General features: G+C 40.2%; 1 protein-coding gene across 1 annotated transcript in view; it reads right to left on the reverse strand.

Annotated features, from left to right (window-relative positions):
* Window positions 1–22,379, reverse strand: part of MRPL48 (mitochondrial ribosomal protein L48) — a 62,387-nt gene that overhangs the window by 36,630 nt on the left and 3,378 nt on the right. Inside the window, exons 2-4 of the mRNA XM_039219907.1 lie at window positions 17,526–17,639; window positions 7,797–7,849; window positions 4,800–4,837 (exon numbers count right to left, since the gene is read on the reverse strand). Coding sequence (XP_039075838.1) covers window positions 4,800–4,837; window positions 7,797–7,849; window positions 17,526–17,639 — 205 coding nt within the window. The remainder of the gene's footprint in view (window positions 1–4,799; window positions 4,838–7,796; window positions 7,850–17,525; window positions 17,640–22,379) is intronic.

A 22,379-nucleotide genomic window follows, 5' to 3' on the forward strand; every position in this document is an offset into this window, starting at 1 on the left:
TTCATCTTATACCTTTTTGTATACCTTATGTTTACTTTTATCCTATGTATCCATTTAAGTAGATTTATAATTCTTTTTTTTTTTTTTTTTAATATTTTTTATTTATTTCCTAGGAGAGAGAGAGAGAGAGACAGTGTTAGCAGGGGAGGGTCAGAGAGAGAGGGAGATACAGACTCTGAAACAGGCTCCAGGCTCTGAGCTGGCAGTCAGCACAGAGCCCGACGCGGGGCTCGAACCCACGAACCGCGAGATCATGACCTAAGCGAAAGTCGGACGCTTAACCGACTAAGCCACCCAGGCGCCCCTGTAGATTTATAATTCTTAACAGTTAATGATTTTAATTGTAATTTTAAAAAATTGTACTCAGAACACATACAAGTTCAAAATGAATTCTGCCTCTAATTGAGGGGTAAGGGAAGAGACCAAAGCTAGGGAATAAGTGTACTTGATCATAATCTCTTTATAAAACAAAAAGAAACAAAATAAAATTAATAGCTAGCAAAATGGTAGTAGTTGCCCAATCTGGGTTTATGTGATATATTATCTTTTTTCCCCCTCTTCCGTGTTTTTTAATCTTTCAAAATAAAAAGTGTAAGAGAGAAAAACAAAACAAAACAAAACAAAAACACCTTTCCTGGACCCCACATTCCTCTCCACTTCCAATTCTCTGCTCAAAGGTCATAAAAACATTGTAACACCTTTCTCTAGCTCTCCTAATCCCATTCACTCCTCAACTCACAGTTGACTTCCACAAGAAGCCCCACCCCACCTAAACAACACAGAGCTTTCCTAAAATCACCAGTGACCTCCAAGTTGCTAAAGACAAAGAATGTTAGGGTCTTATCTTTCATGATCTCTCACTAGCACACAGTTCCACCTCCAACACAGTTGACCACTCTTTCCTTCTTGAAACACTCTCCTTATGTCTGACATGAAATTATACTATGCTGGTTTTCTCCTACCATTTTGGCCTCCTTTTTTCAACCTCATTAGCCATCTCTTTCACCCTCTACCCAGTTTTTAAATGTTGGAGTTCCTAACGGTCTGATCCTTGGGCCTCTTCTCTACTTGTTCTCCTCACATGATCCCATTCATTGTCACGACTTCAATTAACATTGACAACATGATAGCTTCCAAATGTACAGTAAGCCAGACCTATATTTTGAATTCAGTATCAGTGTATCCAACGGCCTACTTAATATATCCTCCCCATAAGCACTCAAATGCAATGTGTTCAAAACCAGACTCAAAATCCTCCCCTTTAGGCACCTGGGTGGCTCAGTCAGTTGAGCGTCCTGACTTTGACTCAGGTCATGATCTTGCTGTTTGTAGGTTCAAGCCCTGCATCCAGGCTCTGTGCTGACCACTCAGAGTTTGAAGCCTGCTTCAGATTCTGTGTCTCCCTCCCTCTCTGCCCCTCCCACACTCAAACTGTCTCTCCCTCAAAAGTAAATAAACATTAGGGTGCCTGGGTGGCTCAGTCGGTTAAGGGTCTGGCTTCAGCTCACGTCATCATCTCACAGTTCGTGGGTTCGAGCCCCGTGTCAGGCTCTGTGCTGACAGCTAGCTCAGAGCCTGGGGCCTGCTTTGCATTCTGTGTCTCCCTCTCTCTCGGACACTCCCCTGCTCCGCTGTCTCTCTCTCTCAAAAAAAAAATAAATAAATAAATAAAAACATTTAAATAAATAAACATTAAAAAAAGGGGGGGGGGCACCCAGGTGGCTTGGTTGGTTAAGAGGCTAACTTTAGCTCAGGTCATAATCTCACCGCTCATGAGTTTGAGCTCTGCGTCAGGCTCTGTGCTGACAGCCAGAGCCTGGAGGCTGCTTCCGATTCAGTGTCTCCTTCCTCTTTCTGCCCCTCTCCTGCTCATGCTCTGTCTCTCTCTTTCATCAATAAACATTAAAAAAATTTTTTTTCATTAAAAAACAAAATCTTCCCCTTCAAACTGTTCCATATAAGGCAGTACATTCAAAATAATTCTATTTATATCATCAATGTAGTAGAAACGTATTCACCATGGATTAAGTAAAAAGATTATAAAACATATCATTTGTTCCCATCACTACAAAATAAACAAAATTATCTTTCTATCTACCTATTTATCTATCTATCTCTGGAAAGAGCAGTTTAATGCCTAGAAAAAGACCTGTTAGGAAACTTAACAAAATGTTAAACAATAATCTCTGGATAGTATGATTTTATTTTCTGTCTACTTCAGCTTCTTCTTGTGTGTATGTATGTGTTTATTTCCCATATTCTTTTTTTTTTTTAATATTTTTATTTATTTCTAGGAGAGAGAGAGAGAGACAGCGTGAGCAGGGGAGGGTCAGAGAGAGAGGGAGTCACAGACTGTGAAATAGGCTCCAGGCTCTGAGCTGGCTATCAGCACAGAGACCGACGTGGGGCTCGAACCCACGAACAGCGAGATCATGACCTAAGCGAAAGTCGGACGCTTAACCGACTAAGCCACCCAGGCGCCCCAATTTTCCATATTCTTTAAATGAATGTTTTTCAGTTTTATAATTAGATATTCTTGGTTATTTTTTTAAATCTCCTTATAGGATGCCATATGAAGTTCAGGGCATCAGGGCGCCTAGGTGGCTCAATAGGTTAAGCGTCCAACCTGGGCTCAAGTCATGATCTCATGGTTGGTTTGTGAGTTCAAGTCCTACATCTGGCTCTGTGCTGTCAGCAAGGAACCTGCCTCATATCCTCTGTCTCCCTCTCTCTCTACCCTCCCCCATATGTACTCTCTCCCTCTCAAAAATAAACATTTTTTAAAAATGAAGTTCAGCACATTTGTTATAAAATTTTCTTGCTTAAATGGTTTACCATAAATTAGTCAAGCTTTTAGATCTAACTTCCAGGTTGTAGGAAGGAGACAGAAGAACACGTTCTACAACACCAAAAGGAAATAATCAGACCAATCAAGAAGGGAGGACACTCTATAAGACAAATGGTCTGACCTGGGGCGCCTGGGTGGCTTAGTCGGTTAAGCGTCCGACTTTCGCTTAGGTCATGATCTCACGGTTCGTGGGTTCGAGCCCCGCGTCAGGCTCTGTGCTGACTGCCAGCTCAGAGCCTGGAGCCTGTTTCAGTCTGTGACTCCCTCTCTCTCTGACCCTCCCCTGCTCATGCTGTCTCTCTCTCTCTCCTAGAAATAAATAAAACATTAAAAAAAAAAAAAAAAAAGACAAATGGTCTGACCTAATCAAAAAGTTACTGTTATGTAAGTGATGAATCATGGGAATCTACTCCCGAAGCCAAGAGCACACTGTTAGCTAACTTGACAGTAAATTATATTTTTTTAAAAACATAACTATTAGGGGGAAATAAAAAAAGTAGAACTGCTCTAGATTAAAAGTGACACAACAGTGAAATACAAAGTAGGAAACTTCATAGGCTTCTGGTAATAAACAATGCCCACAAAAGACATTTTGAGGGTAATTATGGAAATGAATAGAGTATTAAGATGATATGGGAGCATTACTATTAATTTTCTTGAGTGAGATGATAGTATTGTGGTTCTTTAACAGAATATAGAGAATGTCCTTATTTCTAGAAATGCTGAGGTATTTAAGGGGAAAGTATCATGATGCCTGATAGAGAAAGCAAAATGTTAACAACAAATGAATCTAAACGGTGGGTACAGAGGTACCTGGGGGGCTCAGTCGGTTAAGCGCCCAACTTCGGCTCAGATCATGATCTCACAGTTCATAGGTTTGAGCCCCACATCAGGATCTGTGCTGACAGCTCAGAGCATAGAGCCTGCTTCAGATTCTGTGTCTCCCCCTCTCTCTCTCCCCCTCTCCTGTTCACACTCTCTTTCTCTCTCTCAAGAAATGAATAATAACAAAAAAATATAAATAAGTGGTGGGTAGAAAAGTCTTCACTGTAGTGTTCTTGGAGAAAAAATTCTTTCAAGACTGTAAGTTTCCAAATGGCAAGGCCTGTATCCTCTCAATGTTGTATCCCAGCACCTGAAACACATCCTGGTACCATAAGTGTTTGCTGAGAGAATGAATAAATAAAAATAAGCCCATATTTTGAGATGCTGGGTAGTGGGGCTGGCAGAAATGGTGATGCTCTACATACCGCTGCCATCTTCTGAAAAAAAAATAACAGATGTAAAACCTTTTTACATACTGCCTGACATATGTGACGTGCTCAGTAAACATTAGTTCCCTTCTTTTCTCCCTTTCCTTTCCCTCTAATACTCTTTAGGCAAATGACAGATGTCATTGATTAAAATCAAACAACTACTTTGAAATTTCTCACATAATAGACAAAGCAAAAAGGGCAAGAAATTGCAATGAAACATTGAAATTCATTGAGTTAGTCAGATTCAATGGACATTTATTTTGGACAAAATACTGTAAGAAAAGCCCTTGCCTAGTAGATAGATGATAGACATGAAAGATAGGTCTGAAATAGTAGCAATTACAATTAGAATAACTAATTTTATGTATTTTATTTCACTGAATCCTCAGATAATTCACTGTACCTTGTACTATAATTACCCTCATTGTTTTAAGTGAGGAAAGCAAGCTATAGAGAGGTAGTCAAAGGTTGCAGAGCAAGTATGTGGTAAGAGCTGGAATCCAAACTTACTAAAGAGCCCTTGCTCTTAACCACTACTTTAGATTCTTGTCCATTGTCCAATTCCATGTGAGGGTGGAATGTTGTCCCAGCCACTCTTCTCAAAGCTATGTCAGAAATCTTTCTAGACAAAATTATTATAGAGCATTAGAGGGTCACTTAAAGCAGGCAGACAATATCAGGAAATAACCACATACCTGCAGAACAGATGGGATTTCCTCCTGAAGTTCTGAACCTAAAAAGGGGGAAAGAGTATGTTGAATAAAATTAGATTCTCGCATTTAATCAACACGTTACCAAAACCTGTATGCTGCTCATTAAGGATAAGTCAATGCTAGAAATTCCCTCGTTCCCTCCTTCCTGTCTTTCCACAAACATTACTAAGTGCCTATTATGTGCCAGACACCCTGACACATAATTACTTTTATAAAATAAAAGTATTATTTTACTTATAAAAAATAAGTCAAACGTCTCTCTCTATAGTCTAGTTGGGAGAGAGACATGTAAACGAATGTGAGCCACAATATAGTGCCGATCCAGAATGAAAACTTATACAAGATTTGGTGGAACACGAAGGAAAATGTGGTCATTCCACTAGCGGGGTAAAACCGTTTGACTGGAGTTTTAAAAATGAAGAACTGTTCTCGACTACTTAGCCTTAGGGAAAAGCTTTCTAGGCAGAGGTAGGAAAGTGGTATATTTGGGGAACAGCAAGCAGCTGGATGTGGATGGAACTTAAGCAGCAGGGAAAGGGAGAGTTGGTCAAAGAGGTTCTCGTGGGCCAGGTTAAGGAAGAACCTCATACACTGTGCTAAGGAGTTTGGTCTTTACTCTGTGTAGGCAGTGGGAAGCTCCTAGCAGAGTTTAAGCACAGGAGTGACATGATCAAGTTTTTAAGCTTTGGAAAGTTAACCCTGGCAGCAGGTGAGCAGTGAATGGGAAGAGGTGGACTGAGGCAAGGGAACCAGTGATGTGGTTCTTGCAGTAGCCTTGCATTATTAGAACATGTTCAGGGAGGGTGGAGAGAAAGGACAGCAATGACAGCCAGACTGAATACAGAAGCCAAAGAACATGGAAGAGAATAACACAGCTCTATCAGTTCAGTAGGTTATCAGAGTATTTTAGTTCAGCATTCTGCAAAGTTTTGAAACTAAATTGCGGAACAAGTTGGAGACAAACAGATCTGTGATTAAATGCTGACTCCACCATGTCCAAACTGTGACCTTCAGCAAGTTCTTTTATATCTCTGTAACTCAGTTATCTCATCTTTAAAATGCAGATAATAATAGTATAATCTCATGAGACTGAAAATCTATCTTAAACCCTCTGAGCCAGTTTCCTCTTTTGTAAAATGACAATACTTATATTTGTCCTGTAGTGTTTTTACGAAGATTAGAGAGAGCATGTAAAATGATTCTATACTAAGTAAGTACTTATTGAAGTGTTGACTGATTAATGCTGGAAAAATAGATTAAGATGGAAAGAATAATAAGAGAGAGGCTTCAATAAATGTAAAGGAGTAAAGAAATCATTCAGGCTCACGAATGTCATGTGGTCTGGGGAGATATACAATTCACTGTTTTATATCGTATGGCCGCCACACACGAAACACTCAGTGAACATCTCTACTAAATAGAGAAATAAACTACCAAATGCCATTCATTACCATCTAGAGAAGATGGAGGGTAACAAACTATATATGCAAGGCAGTGAAAAAAGAACTTGGGTTTGAATCCTAACTCCAACTCATTTTAGCTATGTCATCTTAGGGCAATTAATTTACCTCTCTGGACCTATGTTATTTATGTATAAAATTAAGATAATATGACCTGTTTCATGAGATCACTATAAGGATCTATTCATTCATTAAACAAATATTTATTAAATGCCTACTATGTGCCAGACACCATTCTAGGCTCCAAGGAACAAGACAACAAAATCCTGTTCAAGACAACAGGAAACAAGACTAACAAAATCTTTATCTATATGATGCTTATATTCAAGGGGGCAGGGAAGACAATTTAAATATCTGTACACATACATATATATACAATATGTCAGGTGGGGATACCTGCAATGAAGAAAAACAAAGCAAGGTAAAGAAATAAAGTCTGGAGTGAAGGGAGCTATTTTACATAGAGTAGTCATTGTTGACCTCTCTGATAAGATGATTTGGGCACAAACCTGAATAAAGTAAGGGGATCAAGCCATATGGAGATCTAAGGGAAGAATGGGCAAAGATCCTGGGGTAGGAGAGTGCTTAGATCATCAAGGACTAGAAAGGGAGCTGCCAGTATGACTAAAACTGAATAACCAGTAGCATACAGATGAGGGAACAGATTATATAAAGCATTGTAGGATATGGTGAGGAGTGTAGGTTTTATTTTGAGTAAGGTGAGATACCATTGGGAGAGTTCTGAGAGATAAACTTGATTTTAAAAAGAGCCACGCTGTGAGCACCTGGGTGGCTCAGTTGGTTAAGCCTCCAACTCTTGGTTTTGGCTCAGGTCATGATTTCACAGGTCATGAGTTCGAGCCCCAGGTCAGGCTCTGCACTGACAACACAGAGCCTGCTTGGAATTCTCTCTGCCTTTCTCTCTCTCCCCCTCTCCAACTCGTGTGCATGCACATTCTCTCTCTCTCTTCTTCTCTCTCAAAATAAATTTAAAAAATTAAATAAATTAATTAATAAAAAGCATCACTCCAATCTTAGTGTGAAGGACAGAAGACAAAACTAAGTTTTCTCAAATATAAACTAAGTTTTTGTCTTCTATCCTTCAGGCTAAAAGCAAAAAGAAGGAGGATCAGTTAGGACACAGGATGATGGTAATAAAGATTAGAAGGAATTGGTCCCTAGCAGTTTAGCAAAACAGAAAGCATGAGACCTGAAACTGGAGGTGAGAAATGGTTTGCTTTTGTATATATTTCATAAGTAGACCTGGATTTGTTAAGGAATTGGATGTACAGTGAGAGAAATAAGTGTCAAGGATGACTCCAAGGACTTTGGCCTGGGCACCTAGATAAATCAGGTTGTCATTTACTGAGGATGGGGAAAGAGCAAGATGGCCAGGGAGTTAATACTTGAGATGTTTAGTAAACATGCAGGTGGAGATGATGAAAGACAAATGCCGGGTGAACTACCCAGCAGAGTGCAAATATTGGCTATATTTAATCACTGTTATCAACATTCTTACCTTAAGAGAGAAAAGGCTTGCTTAAAAATGGAATCATTCCTTGGACACAGCACCTACAACAAAATAGCCATATTAGGACAATCTTAACTATTCAGAGCCTTCCAAGCACCTCTTCAAAAAGAGGTTAGAAACTCAAAGTACACAAACCAAAAAGAACCCAAAGGCTCTTATCTAGCAAAGAGGATGTCCTTCAGTTAACACCAAATATGTAGGCAAACCAAAGTTATCTTCTTCATTATTCCACCCACTATAGAAAAATGCTAAAAACAACAACAACAAAACAAAACAAACAGAACTTCCACTTCCATGCTGCTTTTTTTTTTGTTTTTTATCTTATTTTCCCTTTCCAATTTGGTCTGTTTTTTTCTAATATCAGTCAACAATTATACATCTGCCAAGCACAGACACCCTGCAACGGACTTTCTTAACTCTTCCCTAATTTCCAAAACACTGCAAGGCAAAGGCCCACAGGGTTTATATTCTAAGAAATGATAGCTAATAAGGGCCTAATAGGACTGTTTTACTCCAAAGGCTATGCCTCTGTTACAAGGCACTGTCTCAATGATGATAATGATACCAATATCAACAAAACAATAATAAAGACAGGAGGCTGTAGCAGTGGCAACTTCCCTGAGTTTCCATCCTCCCCAGTTATTTCAACCCCACTCTGTCCTACTGGTTTCCACTTGAAAGATCAGTGGTGTTACTTTAGTAAGGGAGTGTTTAACATAGAGGTCTTTTTATAAAGTAACTAGATAATAAATACTAAGTGTCCTAAGGCCCCATAACATAAAGAGACAGTCCTGTCCTCTAGGACACGGACACGTTTAAATCCCTTCAACGTGTACATGTTAAAAACCTATTACACAAAGAAATTCTGAGAAACATCATAGATAAGAGAAGCCTAAGGAGACATGATGACTAAATGTAATGACTAAATGTAATATAATATCGTGGATGAAATCCTGGAATGGAAAAATAACATTAGATTAAAAAGATGAAAGAAATAGGAATAAAGTATGGGCTTTAATTAATAATGACGTATCAATATCAGTTCATTAATTATGAAAAGTATACCATACTAATGTAAGATATTAAAAGGGAAAACTGAACATGAAGTATGTGGAAATTCTCTGTACTATCTTTGCAACTTTTCTGTAGTTCTAAAACTATTCTAAAATAAATTTTATTTTGGGGTGCCTGGCAGCTCAGTTGGTTAAGCTTTTGACCCTTGATCTCAGCTCAGGTTATGATCTCATGGCTCGTGAGATTGAGCCCAGCGTCAAGTTCTGTGCTGCCAGCACAGAGCCTGCTTGGGATTCTCTCTCTCCCTCTCTCTCTGTCCCTCCCTTGCTCACACACTCTCTCTCTTTCTCAAAATAAATAAATAAACAACAAAAGAGGGTTTTTTAAATAAATAAAACTAATTTTGTTTTTTTAAAAGGCTATCATAGGGGCGCCTGGGTGGCTCAGTCGGTTAAGCGTCCAACTTCAGCTCAGGTCATGATCTCATGGTTCGTGGGTTCGAGCCCCACATCGGGCTCTGTGCTGACAGCTAGCACTCTCTCTGACCCTCCCCTGCTCACACTGTCTCTCTCTCTCTCAGAAATAAATAAAAACATTTAAAAAAATTTTAAGGCTATTATATGCCACCTACTGTGCTGAATATTGAAGGGAACATAAAAACAAAATGTAACAACATACACAAACTTTGAAATTATTACACAAAGTGAAAGAAGTCAGTCACAAAGAGCCAAATATTGTATGACTCCGTTTATATGAAATACTCAGAACAGGCAAACCTACTAAGAAAGAAAGTAGTGGGGCACCTGGGTGGCTCAGTCGGTTAAGCACCTGACTTCGGCTCAGGCCATGATCTTACAGTTTGTGGGTTTGAGCCCCATGTCAGGCTCTGTGCTGACACCTCAGAGCCTGGAGCCTGCTTCAGATTCTGTGTCTCCATCTCTCTCTCTGCCCCTCCACCACTCACGCTCTGTCTGTCTCTCTCAAAAATAAACATTAAAAAACTTTAGAAAGAGAGTAGATTAGTGGTTGCCTACAGCTAGAGTCTGAGGTGGTAAGGATGACACCTAAGGGATAGGGGTTTCTTTTTGGGGTGACAAAAATGTTCTAAAATAGATTGTAGTGATGGATGCACACTCTCAATGTGTGTGTGTGTGTGTGTGTGTGTGTGTGTTTTAATGTAATCTCTAAACCTAGCATGAGGCTCGGAACACATGACCCTGAGATCAAGTGTTGCATGTTCTTCCATGCTCTACTGGCTGAGCCATCCAGGCACCCCATAGTCTGAATATATTAAAAGCCATTGAATTGTACACTTTAAATAGGTGAATTGTATGGTATATGAATTATATCTCAATAAAGCTGCTAAAAAACCGTAAGCACAATCCCGGTCCTGTAGGAGTTCGAATGGCTGGAGATCCAGACATACATCTGTATTTAAACAGCTAAGTGAGGCACCTGGGTGGCTCAGTTGGTTGAGCGTCTGACTTGGACTCAGGACAGGATCTCATGGTTCATGACTTTGTTTTTGTTTAATTTAAAAGAAAAATGTTTTATTTATTTTTCAGAGAGAAAGATAGAGACAGTATGAGCAGGGGAGGGTCAGAGAGAGAGAGGGAGACACAGAATCCAAAGACAGGGTCCAGGCTCTGAGCTAGCTGTCAGTACAGAGCCAGATGCAAGGCTCGAACCCATGAACCGTGAGATCATGACCTGAGCTGATATCGGACACTTAACCTACTGAGCCACCCAGGCACCCCCTCATGGTTCGTGACTTTAAAGCCTGGCATCCAGGTCGTAGTAGTCAGCACAGAGCTCACTTGTGATCCTGTCCTCCTTTCTCTCTGCCCCTCCCCCACTTGTACTCTCTCTCTCTCTCTCTCTCTCTCTCTCTCAAAAATAAAGCTCAAAATATAAAATAAAAATAAACAGCTAAGCAATATACCGCAAGCATTATATGATTTAATTTAAAATAGGTGGTATGAATAACAAGCACCTCTGGCAGGAAATTCAGGTGGAGATGGCCAGGAGAGGTTCTTAGCATTTGGGGTATTACAGACATTGAGAATCTGCTCAAAGTCATGAACATTCTCCCCAGACAAATACATATAGGCATGGATATATAAAAGTTTATATATACTTCAGGAGATTCACTGAAACTCTTCATATCACCCATACACCACTATGCTAAACTAAGACCTTCTCAGGGGCAAGGGTCATGTTGTATTCTTCTCAGGTATGTTGCAGACATTCAGTCAAGGTTTGTTTTTGTGAAAAAATAAATGGTTAGAAAGTGAATGAGTGATAATTAATTTTATCACTCATTTATTAAGCACCCCCATCTATTTTGTTGAGTACCTACCATGCATCTAAATAAGTATTATTACCTCATTTTACAGTTGAAGAAATGGAAATTAAGTAACTTACCCAAAGTCAAACAGCCACTATCAGAACTAGCATACGATCTTAGAATTCTTTGACTCTAAAGTCCATAATTTTCCCACCACTCAATACCCTCTCTCATATGTGTTAATACTTAAGAAATTGGGCTAGAGGGTGATCAAATTTAGGAAAAGTCTCTCAGAGAACGTGAGATCATGAAGACTGGAAAGGATATGAATAGATGGAAGGAAGGGCAAAATGCATAGACGATCCTTAAAACTGCAATTAAGGGGCACCTGGGTGGCTCAGTCAGTTAAGTGTCCAACCTTGGCTCAGGTCATGATCTCACGGTTCATGGGTTTGAGCACCGCATCGGGATCTGTGCTGACAGCTAGCTCAGAGCCTGGAGACTGTTTCGGATTCTGTGTCTCCCTTTCTCTTTGACCCTCCCCTGCTCCCGCTGTTTCTCTCTCTCAGAAATAAAAAACATTTAAAAAAAATACCCTGCAATTAAGTCAGATTCTAAAATGCTTCGTAATTGTGTGTACAAATATGCTTAACCTAATATTAGCCAGCATAAAAAGTAGGTAGGCAACAGGGAGCCTCGGGAGACAGGGGCTCTAGCCACCAGCCATCACACCTTGGCCAGTACTTCCCCTCTCTGGAGTTAGAGCAGATGAGGCTAAGTTCCTTCAGACCCAAGGCCTATAAACCATGACAAACAGAATAGAAATGAGTGAACAGAATATATTCTCAAGGGGGTTACTTCATACAGAAGAATTGGATGGGAAGAAAGATCTAGAGGACACTGATTTTTCCTCACTTTAATCATTCAGATTTCTGAGTCCCTACAAAAGCAAAGGATTTAATTATCTAAAAGATAGGCTTAACGGTTGACAACTTTCTGGAAGACATTCAAACTGTAGTGTGAACTCTCTCTCCCTTTCAGCTCTGGGAAATGTGCTTCCTCTTCCCTGCAATGCTTGGCATTATTTATCAGAACAAAAGTAATCTATTTTGGGACTATATCCACAAATACCCACTCCCCACAGTGAGCAAACGAAAAGCAGCGATAGCTCTGCAGCAAATGGAAGAGGAGGGTGGTGACGCTACTGAATGAATGAATGAATGAATGAGGACACAGCTGCTACAGTGGGTTACAAAAATACTTGTGCCATGAGCTCGGGAGCCAAGAACCAGGGGACTGCACAGCTACAAAGAACTGAAGTCATGGAGCAAAGTCTATACTGTATGAGTAGCTTTACACACCAGAACTCCAGGGTGAGTAGTGACAACAGTGAGTCAGAGGCCCATGAAAGCAACTTAAAGGTGTTTTATAAATATTAACAGAATACATTTCTGTATCAACAACTATTTAAGTAGCAGTTACATTGCTTATTGAGTACAACCTCTGTGCTAAGCCCTTTGCATGTACTATTTCAGTTCATCTTTACACTAATCCTCCGATAGGGGCATAATTGAGATAACTGCCTCTATTTTATAGAGGAAAAAAACAAAGGCTTAGGAAAATTCCCCAAAGTTATAGGTTTCATAAGAGGTACCAAGAATTCAAACCCAAGTCTGACTGAATCCAAAGCTCATGTCTTCCATTCTACCACACTACCTCTCAAAAGAGTAATGCTAACTTATATTAGTATGAAATTCATATGCTAATAATAATGGCATCAATAATCCCACCATTCGTGGAGCACTTGCTATACGCCAACATCATTTCCCTTAATTCTCACAACCATTCTGTGAGGTAGGTATCTCTACCCCCATTTAACTGTGAAGAAACCAAAGTTCAGAAAGGTGAATTCATATGCCTAAAGCACCCAGCTAGCAAGTGGTGTTCTAGTCGACTTTTCCCTAAATTCTTTCAAAACTGCTTTTGTTTGTAGTTTTCCCTTTGACGAAGTCTCTGCCTCATATGTTTAATATGTTGACTGCCAACTCCATCTCTGCACTGAGTCTTTATGGCAGGTAGGAACACAGATTATAGATTCACACAAACCTGGGTTTAAATACCGAAACTTCCATTTTAATAACTAGCTCTCTGATCTTTGTCAAGTCACTTAAGAAATACTTGGCCTCTGAGGAATCTGGGTGTCCAACTTCAGCTCAGGTCATGATCTCATGGTTCATGGGTTTGAGCCCTGCGTAGGGCTCCATGCTGCTAGTTTGGAGCCTAGAGCCTGCTTTGGATTCTGTGTATCCCTCTCTCTCTGCCCCTCCCCTGCTTGTGCTCACTCTCTCTTTCTCTCTCAAAAATAAACAAATAAATGTTAAAAAAAAAATTAAGCCCTGCATACCTATGATTTACTTATGTGAAATGACCAGAACAGACAAATCCATACAGACAGAAAGCAGATTTGTGGTTACATGGGGATGGGCAGAGAGGTGAATGAGGAATGACTATTTAAGGATACAGGGTTTCTTCTTGGAGTGAAGAAAATATTCTGGAACTAGATATTGATGATAGCTGCACAACTCTGTAACTATACCTAACACCACTGAATTGCCCATCTTTAAAGGGGGAATATTATATGAATTATAACTCAATTTTTTTAAAAGAAAAAAAAAGAAATATCTGGCCTTCTACCATAATTAACTACTAGATGGTACCTCTAGGCCACAGTTGAACTTTATTAAGCCAAATTTCCTACTTCCTCCAGGGCTAAACTGTTTCAAAATACCTGTGGTTACCTGAAATTTAAGTCCAATCTCCTACCATCTCCCCAAGTCTCATTCCTACATTTCTCTGCACACTCTCCTTTGACTCAAGCCTCACTGCTTCTCTCCATCCCAATTTCCTCTGGGCCCCCGGGGACTCCAAGTGTGTTCTCATTTCAGGGCCTTTGCACATGCTCTCCCTGTCTGAATTCTAGCATTCTTTAAATCTTAGTCATGTAAGATTGACTCAAGATTTACTCATCCTCAAGAAAACTTTCCTTACTGCTCAGATGTGCCTAGACCCTGCTGTTATACACTCACATAGCACCCAGAATCTTTCTTTTGGGGCATTTATCACAATTAGTTAAGTAGTTATATGTTTCATTAGCCTGTCTGTTTTGCTAAGTATATAAGCTCCATGAAGAAAGGAAACTGCTACATCCCAACATCTACCATACTCTCTGGCACATTGTGGGTGGTCAGTAAATATCTGCTGATTAAATTAATAAATCCATCCAAACCTCACTTCCTTATCTTTAAAGAGGTTATAAAAATATTTATTTAATAAGAGTTATTGATACTACTAAATTAGATGATATATAAAAAGGACCTAGCAAGTGCAGTCACATTGTTAATGATCAAATTGGTATCAGTGATGATAATGGTGGTGATTGTTCAGCTCCTCATTTATCAAACAATATGTACCTTAGTGTATGACTGGTGCTGAGGATAAGACCATGAACAAAATAGTAAAATATCCCTGTCCTGCAGAGCTTACAGTCTAATAGTAACCAGAAAATAGCCAACTTCTTTACCACTTTCCTGGGCTTTAGGACTCCCTGCCTTTCTAGGCACCTTGAAACTTTTGCTCTCCTATTTCACATCTTATGCCCTTCTCATTCATGTCTGTTGGTTTGTCATTTGCTTCAGTCCTCACTGCTATTTGTTTACATAAACTGTACTCCATGTTAGACTTCAATGTTTTCACTTGAAAACATCTTACTATGAGATTAGTACCCAAAGCTGCTCCTCTGGCATGCCTTTTGTGATCACCACCCCTCGCCTAACCACATCTTTGTGGTACAGAGGATTGGTAATCCTAGAGGGAAGAATAATAATCTCTGGGTGAGTGACATTCAGACCTAAGCTTGATACTCCAGGACCATCCATTTTATGTGTAAAAATAACTCAGCAGGTGAGTCATTACTCATTCCCTGGTACATTCCGACTTCTACACACATCATCCTGCCATTTTGGTCAATCAGTATGTTTTCTGGGGTTTGATGAATACCAGCATTATGGTCTTAATGCTACTTCTACTTACTACTTCTACTGACCCAAAGAGTATGTGATTCCACTCAGTTTTATTCCAGTAAACAGGGCTTTTCACTCATCTAAAATGTGAGAGGACTGTAAGCTAAAAACTTCTTGAGCTCCTAAGGAAAGAACACTGAGCTAAGAGTCTGAAGTTCTAGTCCCAACTCTATCACTTACTTGCATGTAATGTCACTTTTGTTGTCACTCATTCACTCAATATTTATAAAGAGCTACTTTAGGTCAAGTACGCTATAGGCTAGATACATGTAGACATAACAAAATACAGTTGACTACTCTCGAATCTTTCTAGTGAAGACAGGAGATGTGCAAATTATTTATTACATTGCAATGTGAAAGCAGTATAATGGGCTGTACAGGTCACAAAGATGAGAAGGACTGGGAAGGTCAAGGAAGGTTTTCATTCCTCATTTCACAGATGAGGAAAACCAAGATTATTGTCAAATTGGGGAGATGTGAAATACTCAAAAAAAGGAAAGCCATTCTTAGCAGAGGTAGAAAATCTTGGCTCTGGTCTCAGCTCTATCATTTAAATGGCTGTTGACCTATAAAAAAATAGCATTCATTCATTCAGACATTCAGCAGAATACTTGAGAACTATTATGTACCAGACATTGTGCCAGTAGCTTGCTGACATTTCCTCATTTGTTGTGCCTGCCAAGATTATCTCATAATATTGTGAAAATCAAATGAAATTATGCAAATGAAAGCAGTATATAAACTGTGGAATAATATCAATATTCCTGCATATATAGTCCTTCACATCTTACAAACTACTCTTATTGATATCATCTTTTATAATCTTTACAACAATGCCATGTGGTGGGCATTATCATCTGCATTCTACAGATACGAAACTGAAGCACAGAGAGGTCAAATAAGCCACCTCAGGTCATATGCCTTGCAATAGATAGAATGCAAGTCAACTGCAAGTCTCATGGGTTTTCTTTATAAATGTAAAGTATTAACTAACACGTCCAGGCCGAGACAAAGATGGTCACAAGACTGCATGTGATTAGATGCCAAAAGATAACACCGGCTAGTTGCAGGCATTTTAGACAGAGTGGTCAGAAAGGTTTAATGGAAAGGATGAGACCTGAGCTGGGTACTGAGGGATGGAGCATTTGGATGGATGGTGAGAAGGTGAGGACACTCCAAGTGAGACTCTCCGGCCAAAGCAGTAGAACGCAGCAGAAGAATAAAATCAGTAACAAAGGTGTCTACAAGGTAACAGTGGCATCAGACTTGGAGAGGTCCTATCTGCCCTTGAATCTTAAGGTGATGCCCTAATGACAGATTTCCATGGGCTCTCCTGTAGTGCAGAATAGCAGAAAACAGTGTTCCTTGAAAAATTAATTATCCCTCCCTTTCTGCAGTCTTCAGAATCTAAAGCAATCGAGCAGGAGCACAGAATCACCAATCTGACCATCTTTAATAATGGAATTCTGAAGCTTTCTTATTTTTTTTCTATTATCCTCTCATCAGACCTGGCCAAATTCTCACAATTAGGCTGAGGTGAACATCAGTGAGTTATTTCACAAAGCTGTAAGGTTTGCACCATTAAGGAAACAAACCTAATGACATTCAGGTCCCACCCTTAAGATAACTACTGGTAGATCCATGAACAGGAAAGATCATGCTGATTGGTTCATCATGGAGACTTAATCTCTACAATTAACGTCTAAAATAAAATTTTAACCTAAATTGCTAAAAGAAAGGCATCATTCTAAGCAGCACGATATATCTAAAAGAACACAACTGAAATCTGTTCATCTGTTAAAATGGCAAGGAAAAACCAAGGACTGCCTTTACCATGATTTAGACGGTTTTACTGAAGTCATTTAAATAAGGTTTTGGTAAGAAATATTTTAGTTTACTGCCCTTTTCTTATCGTCAAGTAGCCTCACATCCCAATCAGGTCACCAAGTCAAAACGGCATACTTAGAAAACACTGTAGAAATTAATTACTTAACACAAAAATAAGATGACCTGCTCAAGGTCGCAGAGATTGTCGGAACCTATCCCGGTTCCGACAATCTGTAAGATTTTTCCACTGTGGGGCTTTTGCGTTTCCAGGCCAATGGGCGGCGAGGGTGGTTAGCGGAGGGGGCGTGGCCCACGGGTAATCGCCGCGGAGTTCGCCCGGAGAGGAGTGGATGGAACACAAGGCGCCGCGGATACTGCCGGGAGAACCTTGTTTTCTCCAGTGTTTCATACCCGGATGTCTGCAGAGGCGGTGGTAGCCTGGCGGCCACCACCCAGCTCTAGCCTCCCTACCACCTTCGCTGCGCCCAGCGTGCTTGGAACCTACGTTACCTTTCCTAGAGCTGCGTTCATCCTTTGCTGCTGCGGCCGGTAATGTGCAAGCTGAAGACCCGCCCAAGCTGCAGCGATCCCCCGGCGTCTGCAAACACTGACGAAACGCCTCGCCTGTGTCCCGTAACAATATCCGACCGAGATTCACTCAATCCCCGCAGCACCTTGGTTCCGGTAGCTTCTGAGACTCAGTAGCTAGAAATCCCTTCAGGACTCTGCCCTAAGTACAGCTTAAGTGTCACCTTCCCTGCAATTTTTCCAGGCAGAATTCATTGCCACCTCTGCGTTGTCCCAGTGTTTTGCGCACATTTCTGCTATTTCATCCACCATACAATGTATTAATTGTTACTGTCTCTTTCACGTATTTGTGAGTTCCTCAAGGACGGAGATCCCGAATGATTAATTCATTCCAGTGGCTAGCACAGGACATGAAACTCTGACTTCTAACCTTGATTTAAAAGCTGATTGGCCCTACGCGACTTTTTCTGACATTCAACTGCCTCATAATTAATAATAACTACTTTCTTTTTTATTACTTTTAAAAGAATTTTTAGTGTTTATTGATTTTTGAGAGAGAGAGAGAGAGAGAGAAAGAGAGAACAGAGTGTGAGCAGAGGAAGGGCAGAGGAGGGAAACACAGAATCCAAAGCAAGTTCCAGACTCTGAGCTGTCAGCACAGAGCCCTACTCGGGGCAGGAACCCCTGAACCGTGAGATGACCTGAGCCAGCGCACAATAGACTGAGCCACCCAGGCACCAGGATAATAATTACTTTCTATTGAGTGACAGTTATGTGCAATGCATCGTGCTCAGAGCACCACTTAATTTATTCCTTACAAGCCTGTTAGTGAAATATTATCACCATTTTAGATATAAGAATATTCCAAGAGGTTAAGAGACCTCTCCCAAGCTAACCAACTGAAGCAGAGCGGAGTTTCATACTCAGTCTTCTTATGCAAAGTGTTTTCCCCTCTTACATACGGCTTCTCACATGATATAATAATGACATTGCACATTCATTTATTTACTTTACACACATTAACCATTTACTTAGCATGACAGTGCCAGTACTTTGAATCTTGGGAATACAGAAATGAATAATATTACATGGTCCCTGACCTTAAGTAGCTCAGAGATTTTCATTAACCTAAAAAGCTTCTGTGCAGCAAACAACAGAATGAGGAGACAACCTACAGAATGGGAGACAACATTTGCAAACCATGTAACTGCTAAGGGGTTAAAGTCTAAAGTATACAAGGAATTCAACTCAATAGCACTCAATATTATTTTTTTAAGTTTACTTATTTATTTTGAGAGAAAGTTTGTGTGCACACATGCACGTGCCCGAGCAGGGGAGGGAAAGAGAGAGGGGGAGAGAGGGAAAATCCCAATCTGGCTCAGCACTGTCAGGGCACTGCTGGACATGGGGCTTGATCCCACGAACCATGAGCTCATGACCTCAGCTGAAATCAAGAGCCAACACTCAACCAAATGAGCCATCCAGGCACCCCAGTAGTACTCTATTTTAAATGGGCAAAGGTAATTGCTGCAACATGGATGGGCCTAGAGGATATTATGTTAAGTGAAATAAGTCAGAAAGAGAAAGACAATACCATATGTTGTATGTAGAATCTAAAAAAAACCCAAAATAACAGATTCTTAAATACAGAGAACAAATCAGTGGTCCAGAGGGGAGATGGGGAGGGGTGGGCAAAATAAATGAGGATTAACAGGTACAAACTTAAGTTATAAAATAAGTCACGGAGATGAAAAGTACAGCATAGGGAACATAGTCAATAATATTGTAATAACCTTGTATGGTGACAGATGGTAATTACACTTACCATAGTGACCACTGACTAATATATAGAAGTGTTAAATCAATATATATGTTGTACACTTGAAACTATTATAACATGGTATGTCAATTATAAATCAATAATTTTAAAAATGGGCAAAGGACCTGAATAGACATTTCTCAGAAGATGACACAAAAATGGCCAACAGTAAATGAAAAGATGCTGAACATCACTACCCATCAGGGAAATGCAAGACAAAACCACAATGAGATATTACCTCACACCTGTTAGAATGCCTATTATCAAAAAGACAAAAGCTAAGTTTTGGCAAGGATGTGGAAAAAAGGAAAAAAAGGAAACCCTTGCACACTGTTGGTGGGAATGTAAATTGTTACATATATCCACAATGGAAAACAGTAGAAATAGCAAATATATAATGAAATGTTATACCAGCCTTAAAAAGAAGAAAATCCTGTCACTTGTTACCACACAGATAAAATTGGAAGGCCCCTCCCATGCTCTCTCTCTCAAAATAAATAAATAAACTTAAAAAAAAAATGATTGAAGCAGGGCACCTAGGTAGCTCAGTCGGTTAAGCATCTGATTCATTCTTTGAGCGAGGGTCATGATCTTAAGGTTCCTGAGTTTGAGCCCTACCTTAGGCTTTGTGCTGGCAATACAGAGCCTGCTTGGGGTTTTCTCTTTCTCTCTCTCTGCCCCTCCCTGCTCTCTCTCTCTCAAAACAAACAAACAAACTTTAAGAAAATTATTGGGGCATCTGGGTGGCTCAGTCGGTTAAGCCTCCAATTCTTGGTTTATGCTCAGCTCATGATCTTTCAGGTTTGTGAGACCAACCCCCACACTGGGCTATGCATGGTCAGCAAGGAGCCTGCTTGGGATTCTCTTTTTCTCCTCTCCCTCAGCCCCTCCCCCACATCAAGGTCACTCTCTCAACACACTATTTGCCCACTTATATATCTTTCCCACTAGATTGTGAACATTTTTAAAGGAGTAATTTTTTCACCTCAAAGATTAACAGAGATATTATTGTGTTTATTGTTTTGTACTTTTCAAGCAACTTACATGGACATTATGCAATTTTATCAAAATTATGATAGGTAAGTTTTCTCACTTTGTAGATAAAAAACCAAAGGGAAGAAGATAGGTGGCTTGCTTAAACTTGAACAACTTGTACATGGCCCAAAACAGGGTAATGACAATATATTTCTTGTTCCTTCTAATGGTCGACTACATTAAAAGCAAACTAGAAGTGCTGAGATGCTCCCATTGCCAACCCTAAATCTCAAACAACACTTGGCAAACTGGCATTTACAGTACACATGAATTCGGGCCACAAGCAACTTTAGTGAGGAACTCACAGTGAGGTCTTTTCCCAGATAAGAATGGAGGCTAAGTGCACTGAAGCACCAACTTCTTTAGCCTTATAAATTTCCCCTCCCCCTCCAGGAGTCTCCATCTCCCAATATTTGTCTACTTTATCTTTTTTTAAGATTTTTTAATGTTTTATTTATTTCTGAGAGAGAGAGAGACAGCGTGAGCAGGGGAGGGTCAGAGAGAGAGGAAGACACAGAATCTGAAACAGACTCCAGGTTCTGAGCTGGCTGTCGACACAGAAGCTGATGCGGGGCTCGAACCCACGAACTGCAAGATCATGCCCTGAGCCGAAGTCGGACGCTTAACTGACTGAGCCACCCAGGTGCCCCAAGATTTTTTTTTAATTTTTAAGTAATCTCTATACCCAGTGTGGGGCAGGAACTCACAACCCTGAGATCAAGAGCCACATGCTCTACCCATTGGGCCAGCCAAGAGACCCAACTTCACCTTATACTTAGTCTTGAACAGTATAGTCTTAAAGGAGGATTCTTCATTTTTCTTTGAATCCCTATAATTTAGCACAGGTCATAGAACATAAAGAGGCTCCAGTAAATATTGAATGAAATAATGAATGAAAGAATATTTAAAAGTTCTTAGAGATAATTATGGAGTTTAGATTTCTCCAAGATGTTGCACCACCAAAAAAACACGGAAGAACTTTGCCTTTCTGGCTTTATTTTTACAAGTCAATCTTCTATAAAAGCTTAAAAAACAAAAGAGAAAACAACAAAAAAAACCCTGCTCCAGTCCTCAGCACAACCACATCAGAGAAAGTCTTAGGAAAGAAGATAGAATAAAGGGAGGCCCTTTTGAAGAATACGTTTGATCTCAGATTAAACTTCCTTTAAAGTAGTAATTCTATGGTACCTGTTAATGAAAAATTTCTCAAGTTGCCGAATAGCTCTAGTTTATGGCTAAAGTAAAAATATATGCATTAAGCTACCTCCAATTGAGAACTATTTTAGCTTCAGGAGAACTTCTCAGCTTCTATTCTTCGGGATTGTTTTGTACAAAGAAAATCATACAAGAAAAAAAAAAAAAGATAAAAGGCCAGAGGTAAAAGAGAGCTGGTTACCAAAGAAAAGCCAGAAGGGAATGATGCTGACTCACCAGCCTACACTTTACAGGAATTTTCTGCTTGTGCAGGGCTGGGCCCAGTGAGCAGGAATTACCTAACCCTGGAGAAAGGGAGAAAGGATGATGAAAGAGCCTGCAAGAGTGAAGCTTGGGTGCTTAGTGAAATCATAGAAGGCTGTAAGAAGGAAGGGTACAAAGAAACACTTACAAGGCAGCTACGTGTGCAATCCATTCAGTCTTTGCAGAATCCAAAGACAGGCTCCAGGCTCTGAGCTAGCTGTCAGCACAGAACCCGACACAGAGCTCAACCCATGAACAGTGAGATCATTAACTGAGCTGAAGTTGGACGCTTAACCGACTGAGCCACCCAGGCACCCTATTCTATTTCTCTTTTATCCATATCTCTGAAAACAGTTTTAGAGGTGCCTGGGGTGGCTCAGTCCATTGGACATCTGACTTTGGCTCAGGTCATGAGCTCATGGTTCATGAGTTCAAGCCCCACACTGGGCTCTGTGCTGATAGCTCAGAGCCTGGAGCCTGCTTTGGATTCTGTGTCTCCTTCTCTCTGCCCCTCCTCCACTCAC

Source organism: Hyaena hyaena, unplaced genomic scaffold (genome assembly GCF_003009895.1).
Source record: "Hyaena hyaena isolate Hyena2069 unplaced genomic scaffold, ASM300989v1 scaffold_848, whole genome shotgun sequence".
Lineage (NCBI taxonomy): Eukaryota > Metazoa > Chordata > Mammalia > Carnivora > Hyaenidae > Hyaena > Hyaena hyaena.